Source organism: Vigna unguiculata, chromosome 5 (assembly GCF_037176805.1).
Source record: "Vigna unguiculata cultivar grain cowpea cultivar isolate G323 ecotype 2 chromosome 5, ASM3717680v1, whole genome shotgun sequence".
Taxonomy (NCBI): Eukaryota; Viridiplantae; Streptophyta; class Magnoliopsida; order Fabales; family Fabaceae; genus Vigna; species Vigna unguiculata.
In genome coordinates this window covers 46,081,365-46,089,694 of record NC_140796.1, presented here as the reverse complement: position 1 = coordinate 46,089,694, position 8,330 = coordinate 46,081,365, and the positions used below count along the sequence as shown (strand labels likewise).

General features: G+C 31.1%; 1 protein-coding gene across 1 annotated transcript; it reads right to left on the bottom strand.

The window, feature by feature from the left end:
- Positions 1–957: 957 nt before the first annotated feature.
- On the bottom strand, positions 958–5,093 carry LOC114183647 ((-)-germacrene D synthase-like). Its single transcript, XM_028070729.2, has 7 exons — positions 4,934–5,093; positions 4,325–4,604; positions 3,842–4,214; positions 2,903–3,121; positions 2,610–2,751; positions 2,262–2,507; positions 958–2,167 (listed from the first exon to the last, which is right to left on the bottom strand). The coding sequence occupies exons 1-7, from the start codon at positions 5,060–5,062 to the stop codon at positions 1,862–1,864; spliced, it is 1,695 nt and encodes a 564-aa protein (XP_027926530.2). The 5' UTR covers positions 5,063–5,093; the 3' UTR covers positions 958–1,861.
- Positions 5,094–8,330: the final 3,237 nt, after the last annotated feature.

The window sequence follows — 8,330 nt, the reverse complement described above, 5'->3', positions numbered from 1 at the left end:
ATGTAATGACACCTCATCATTATCCTGTTCTCACTTCTGCTGACATTAGTTGCATAAATTATATAAATTTTTCTACCTTCATCTCACATTATGGGTTGAATTAATCAAACTCTGATTCATATTTATGCTTTGTTTGTGTTTCATTAAAATTATACCTTGTATGATGCATGTAAATCTCATTTCTTTTATCAAAGCTATGACCATACTCCAAGACTCAATAGTACACAAATTTTAATCAACTTATCATATTTTTCACAAAAAATCTGGACATAATTTTTTATTGATGTCCAAGTGACATAAAATATACATAAGCATGTACCTCAAGATTAACGCAAAAAGCAAAGAACAAAAATTCATAAAATATATGAAATTTACATTATGACATATATGTAATAATCAATATTAAAAGGTGATCATAATCTTTTGAAATTGTCCAACTAGACAATTCAAGATTTATTAGTGCAATAATAGGTCAAACAGAACAACCGGCTACTTCTTTTAACATGATGAAATTGATCTTTGTAAGAACTTAACCATATAACCAATAATGTTATTTTTTATTGATTGATCACCAAACCAATCAAATTTCAATAATCAACCAATTAACCCTTTTTCTACTTCATTTTGTTAGGAAACAATACACTATATATACTCTAGTGTATCTTAGATGCATCTCAAAATTCTCTTTCTTATTCAACAACTGATTCTTTTTCATATTGAACATTTTTTCATATTGAACATATATCTACAAATTAATCCAACAAAGAAAGCAATATCAGATCTGCTGATGGGAAAAACAACAACACAAACAACATACCAGAGAATGCAACAGATATAATTTCCTCTAACTTGCAAGAATCAAAGAGCAGGAATAATAAATCACGAAAGGCACAAATAAAGACACCAAGATTTTTAATGTGGAAAACCCTTCAAATCAATGGTAAAAACCACGAGTCGTCCAGACAAAAAAAAAGCTCTACTATGATCAACAAGAGTACAAAAGAGTCTCCATCAACAATACAAATTAGTGCCAACACCCAACCAAATAACAAAGCAAAAAAACTTTCAAAATAGAGAAGAAAAAGGGAGGAAAACCTATAAAATCACTGCTGCAGTGCGAAATTAATATCTCTCAACTTAGATCTCGTATCAACGATCCGACCGGTCAGAATGAAGAGCAATGAGTTCCGAACCTGTTGTAAAAATTTCAGTCCGATCCAACGGGGAAAGAATCAACAGTGCCGAATTTACGGTGACAACTTTGTGAAAAAACGTGAACAAAATTTTCCCTCCCCACTAAGTTAAGTGAGACATGGACTTCTCAAGTTTTGGGCCTTTTCTCCACATAGGAAGGGAACCCAATACCCAACATCTGCCAACACAAGTACCTTAAACAACCAAACATTAACCCCTTTGTCACTATCACATGCAACTTCTAATCTCAAATTAAATTTTGCTGCTGTAGTAATTGAATTACATTCAATCATGCAAAATCTCTTTTCAACGCATTAGGTACATATTCTTTCATGTACAGCAATTTCCTCAATTATTCCCACAAACTTCATGCCTCGGAAATAAGCCAAATCTGTCGTATTAAAGTTGCCATAATCACAGCTGTGAATCTCCTTATTTATTCGTCAAGTCTTTCGATCACAAACATATCATCAACATATAGGTTAAGTAGGATAATAACATGTCCGGAGCCAAAATAAGTTGTACAACAAGAACTGATAGTAAGACCTCATATGAATAACAATGAAAATATACATTAATCACTTCCAACTAAAATATGGAATGCATTCAAACAAAATAGATGCAAAATAAATATGTAAATAGTTATGTATGATGAATATCACTTCTGTTACTTGTCCTCCTCCATGCTTATGGGATCCACAAGTAACGCAACAATGCAATCTTTCAATAGTTTCCCATTTGTGTATCTGTCCTCAAAGTTTTCATACACAATTTCCAGTATGCGGGCCATATTAAGAATACAATCAAGCACGGGCTTGAGGACAAGGTCTGACTTGAGATACTCTTCATTTATAACCTTCCACAAATCTTCAATCTCTTCTTTAATCAATTTGTACGCATCTTCCTCTGAAATCTCATATTGCTTCATACAACATTCAACTGCTGAAACCACGTTCGTTCTTTGCTGTTCAAACTACAAAACATCAATCACCATCAAATATGCCATACAATTTCCGTGTCTATGGAAATAAGCCAATAGATTTGAGTTACAATAAAATATATTGTACCTTATGTGAGGATATGTCATTGATTAGTCTGCCAATAAGTGAAACAGCTGCAATGATTGTTGGCTTACTCAAAATCCAATCAAACATGTCTTGGACTGAAGATTTTGCCAGGAGAAGAAATGACTTCATTATAATAAGACATGCAGAAGATATAACTCCATTATCCTTATACTCTTCATATGTTGGAACATAAACCTGATGCCTCCATTTTTCTTCATTCAAGTAGGCTCGGGCCAAGTTATAAAACTGGAAGTAACACATCTGATTATTAATCAATTACTTAATAAAACAAATGATGTAAAACAACATTAGTGGGCTAGTTTGAAAGTATATGAATGAAAAACCTACATCTTCTTGAACACATTGCACCACTATGCTTGATTTTTCACTCTCTAAGGTACTCAACCTTACTTCATCACACACTTCTACAATTGCATTAAACACTACTTTCATGCTATCTGGGAGAGATTGAATTGAATTACTATCCCATCTGAAATTCATACAAATAAAAGGAGGATTATGAAGGAATACTTAAGAACTACAAATTCATGAGTGTGAAGGATTTTCAAATCATAAATTTTTCCATTGTGGTATAGCATGATATAAAATTGATCGATCATATAATTTGGATTGAGATAAACCTTTGAATTGCCTGTGTGAAGAGTTCAAGTTCTTCTACTGTGCCGTAGGAATCATAAGTATCATCTAGAAGAGAGATACAACCAATCAATTTGCTCTCTATCTTTCTTGCAATACTATATTCAGCTTCGTGAGTCATGGTCACTGTCCACAAATAAAACTCAACTACCCTATCTCTTGCGTAAGGCACCTTTGTCGCAAATTCTGACATTTTCCACCATCTGCAATATACGAGAAACACAACTAATACCATATTAATAGTTATTATTTAATAGAAACTTAACTATTACAACTTTTATGATTTTAAAGTTTTGTTGTGTAAGCATATAGTTACGCATATAGTAAGTAATGGATGTTTCATTATTGTAAAGAATCCTATATTTCTGTCTAGAAATCCTTTTTTACACTACAAGAAAATGTCTTATTAATAAGCAATTTTAGTAACAAAAAAATGTTAGTTATTATAGTGATAAATTTAGATACCAATTTATAAAATAAAAAATTATTGATTACTGAAACAATCATCCTTATGAATAAAAAACTATAATTGATCTCTAAATTAGTTTCTAAAATTTAGTTACAAATGTTTTAGCTAACAAAGGAAATGAGTTATTAAACATTAGTTACCAATGTTTTTACTATCAAAGGGATTGATTTCTAAATTAGTATTTAATTAACTAGTGATCAATTTAATAACCAATTATAATTTTTTATTGATAATAGTGACTAATTTAATAATTAGTAATTTTTTATTTTGTAAATTAATATTTAAACTGGTTATTAGAGTAAATAACTACTTTTGGTGGTTACTAATTAAAAGTAGTTATAAATGAGGTATTTTTTTGTAGTATTAGTTTCTAAGAGAAAAACATCTGCAAAACACTCTTTACCTTCATCTCTTCTAATAAAACTTTTTATTCTAAAAGTACATCGGAACTTACCTGGTGATACTCCCGACTTCCATTTTGTGCAATTCTTGTAGCATATTGAAATCTAGTTTTGAAAATGTAAGAAGAACTTTGCAATGTGAAGGATTTTGTTCATAGAAGGAAATGTAACGTCTGGCCTCCAACCTAGGAATTCCCTTGTGAAGTGGTTTCCTTAAGCAATGACTTATTTGTGCAGCAAAGGATGCACTCATTTGATCAATCAAGGATTTGAGATGAATGTGTGTGAAATCAAGTGCTTCATCTAATATATCTTCCCCGTGAATCCTTAGCTGTGAAGCTTCGAACAAACTCCACAATCCTTGTACATCTTTGGCAATGTTTTGATCAAAGTCTCCTTTGTTGTTCTTGAATTTGTTGAATATATCTATTAGAATTCACCCACACATATGAGCTATATGGGATTTTAATCAATAATCTATGTATATAATAAGGTTCATGAATGTTAGATTTCTTGGGGACAAAGATGTTACATACCTGACGAAATATGATACCCTCTTTGCCTGAGCAAACGAAATAGTAACGCCAGATAGTGAAGACAACCTTCCTCTATTATCACATTATCATTTGTAGATGAGTTGTAGATTTCTTCTAATGCTTCATCAATTTCATGTTGAAAATGATAAGATATACCCAAACGTTGCAACGAATCAATGAAATTTAGTTTTTGTAAGATACTATTGTTTGAAGATAAAAACATCTTCTTCACTTCTTCCTTTTGCGTTTGAAATTGTTGCTTCGTATTGTCATCGATTTCCTGCATTCAGTTGGAGGGAAAAAAATTTGTAATGAAGATTTGAAGTTTAGAGGAACTGAAGAATGCACATGTAAGGTTACACAATAAAAGAACAATTGAAAAATGTTGTCTATAGTTTCTCTTTCTCTCTCATTTATCTGAAAGTATATTTTGTAAGTCCAGCTTTGAAGAAAAAAATCTTGCAGTTTGTTTGTAAAAAGAGTTTCAAACTCTGCATTCACACTCATCCAATATTTGCCAATATCATTAAAATTGATCAAAGTATATAATAAATAATACGTATGTGAGTGGATAAAAGTAAAAAACTGCAAATGCAAAAAAGATAGTACCAGTGAATCTGAATGATAGTGAAGGAAAGTATCTCCCCAAAAGCTTGGAGGAAAATTTGCAGAAGGTCGCGTGATGTGAGGTGGTGCATCTTGAGCCAAAAGAGGAAGAGAGGAAGATGCAAGAGACATGCTATTTTTCTTTCAGAGCTTTCTTTCTGAAAGATGAATGGTTTGGTCCGAGCCTAGGGTCTATTTAAATGATTTTACATGTGATTATATTAACAAATAATATAATTTATAATTAATATTAATCTATAATAATAAAATAGAAAATAATAATTTTATATAATAAAATTATATAAAATACGTACAAGTTGCGGATGACTTTGATAGAATTAAATACTTTTGATACAAATTCTCAACATCGAAGAATTGTAAACTATCTGTAATCTACGTCATTGGAAGGTGTATATATAGTAGGAAAAAAAAAACTTTGTTTTTTATTATAATAAAGATAATAGCTACTTGAGGTGATAGAAGATATAAAAAGTAACAAGTTAGAGATAAAAAAAGAATGTAGGGTTATATGTGATTATATAAAGTGGATTTTCATTTGTATTTAGATTGGAATTCAGCCAAGCACGTGGTTTGAAGGGGCTTCTATTATCAACTTGCAGTTGCATTTTCATAAAATTAGTGATGCCAACAGTGATAGTTTTATAATCAGAATATTGTCCGTACACAATCTTACAATGACATATCAACAACTTTGTCATTATTTTTCCATTCGATCAGAGTCATCCGCAAGTGTCATTTTCCTTATATATCTATAACATCAAACTCAATTGACAATTGTAAGTATTCCATTCGTATCTATGTTAAGAAATTCATTCCATAAAAGAAGTTCTCCAATTTAAAAAAATATGTGATGTTTTCCCATTCAAAGAATGCATGCAAATGACACCTCATCTTTATCCTGTTCTCACTTCTGCTGACATTAGTTACATAAATCATATAAATTCTTCTACCTTTATCTCACATAATTATTTATGTGTTGAATTAATCAAACTCTGATTCATATTTATGCTTTATTCATGGTTCATTAGAATTATATCTTGTATGATGCATGTAAATATCATTTCTTTTATCATAGGTACGACCATAATCCATTCAGAAAGGCTCATTAGTACATAAATTTTAATCAACTTATCATATATTTCACAAAATATTTGGACATAAATTTTCATTGATGTGCAAGTGACATGAAATGTACACAATAAAATATGTACCTGAAAATTAACACAAAATGCAAAGAACAAAAATTTCGTAAAATATATTAAATTTACATTCTGACACGCATTAATCAATATTAAAAAGTAATTATAATCTTTAGAAACAGTCAAACTAGACGATTCAAGATTTATTAGTGCAATTATTGCATTTTGCTACACGTAATATACTTTAGTATTACGGAAAACGTAGACTATGAAAACATGGTGACATTTTTGGCAAAGAATAGTCTATAGTTCAGTAATAATCATTGCCTATACTCCATAAACCAGTATAAATGCTACAATTATCTTAAATAACCGTAGCTCATACTTTTGTAACCAAAAAATAATTACGATTTTACTAGCAACCATAGCCTATTCTTTAGCTACCATGGTACATGCTACGATTATTTAAGAGAACCGTAGCACATACCCTGGCTTTTATGGTAAAATTTGTGAAATTTTAATTGTCTGCCACTCCTTTTTCAATCTCACATCACTGTATTTGTTTTCTCGAACACTATGAACACTTCTCCATTTTCATCCATTCTTCTTCGCTTTTTAACACCCCATAAGGTTCGTTTTCCTCTTCCTCTTTTTTTTTTTTTATTTATTGTTTTGATGTTCATTTAAAGTGATGTGGTGAGGGTGTTTATTTGCTTGCAAGTTCATTCGATGTGACACGGTGAGAGTGTTCAACATTTTTACTTGGCTCGTGCATAGCACTATTGCTTCATATATATATATATATATATATGATTTTATTATAGCGTAAGTAGCGTAAGTTTATAATTAACATATTATAGCATTTTAATTATTTATTCTATTTGACACATTTCTATTTCAATGTTAGTTAAAAAATAAGTTTGAGATGTCAAATGATCTTAACAAAATCTGGTTAAAATATCTAAATTCACGTATTTCTAAAGACTAGAAGCTAAATTGGTTCAAAGTTTTAAAGAGGGTCTGATACGCTCCTATCTAGGAAAGAGTACGATCGTTTCTGAATTTGAATCCTCAAGAGGCATGACACGAATAAATCAGAGAAGAATATAAAATAAGACATAGATGAAGGATGCCACAATCTAGCAGATTGATAAGTCAAGTGAAGATTCGCCATAAAGATGTTAATCTTTGATAAGAACCAAAGGCCTAAGCCAAGAACAAAGAGAATTCTCTCTTTAGAAATCAAATTTAATATATGACTAAAAGTGTCTACATTAATTTTTGATACCTCTATATATAGACACACAAGTTTAAGAAAATCTAAGAACCCTACAAGAAGGCCCAAGCCTAAAAACATAAAAACATAAACTAATTTATAAAAGAAAGCCCAAAGCCCAAAAACATTGAACATAACTAATTTCTAAAAGAAAACTCAAACGTTCATCTTCAAGTTCTTCTTGTATGAAATCTTGGGATAATCATCTATTTTCTGGTTAAAGCAAGTGTGTGTGATAGCCTTGCTGTTTTTGGTTGTTAAAGCAAGTGTGTGTGATAGCCTTGCTATTTTTGTTTGTTGGAGCAAGTGTGTGGAAGTTTTGCATGTGTGTTCCTTTATCTTAGAATTTAGATTTATCAAGTGTATTTGTAAATCTTGAAATTATTGTGATATAGTGAATATCTCTAGTTGTGGTTTGCTAGATGAAACTGGATGTAGATTCTTAAGAATCAAACCAGTATAAAAATTTTGTGTGCTTTATCTCTTTCTCTCTATATTTTGTCATAGTATAAATGCTCCAAACATTAAGCATTAAACCACACTATTTCAATTGATTCAACAAGCAAAGGTTTTTATCAAAACAATTTCAAAAGTGCTAAAACTGGGCAAAATTTGTTAATACCAATTCACCCCCTCTTGGTTGTGAAATATTGGTGCACGAATTCTAACATCTGCATATTTCTTTGCTTTGTTTCGTGTTTATGATGCTTGTGTGCAATTGTGGTTACCTGGAAAATGTTAAAGTGTTGTTGGTTACGAATTTATGATTGTTGCACGCGTGAACAATGGAGAAAACCTGGTGTTTTTGCCTAGGCGAGCGAGTCTCGCACAAGCGAGAGCATAAAAAACTCTCCCTGGTTTCTACTCGAACTGTTGCTCAAGCGACACACCTTCGCTCATGAGTAATCTTGCTCAAGTGAGGGTATCTCGCCTAAGCGAGAAATCACAGAAACCCACTGTTCCA

What these genes read in the sequence shown, in the direction of transcription:
- LOC114183647 (XM_028070729.2), bottom strand. Translation starts at nt 5,062, where the DNA reads ATGTCTCTTGCATCTTCCTCTCTTCCTCTTTTGGCTCAAGATGCACCA. An exon ending in ACTATCATTCAGATTCACTG is followed by an intron (nt 4,605 to 4,933) that starts GTACTATCTTTT and finishes AACTGAATGCAG; the next exon opens with GAAATCGATGACAATACGAA. An exon ending in TTCACACAGGCAATTCAAAG is followed by an intron (nt 2,752 to 2,902) that starts GTTTATCTCAAT and finishes TATGAATTTCAG; the next exon opens with ATGGGATAGTAATTCAATTC.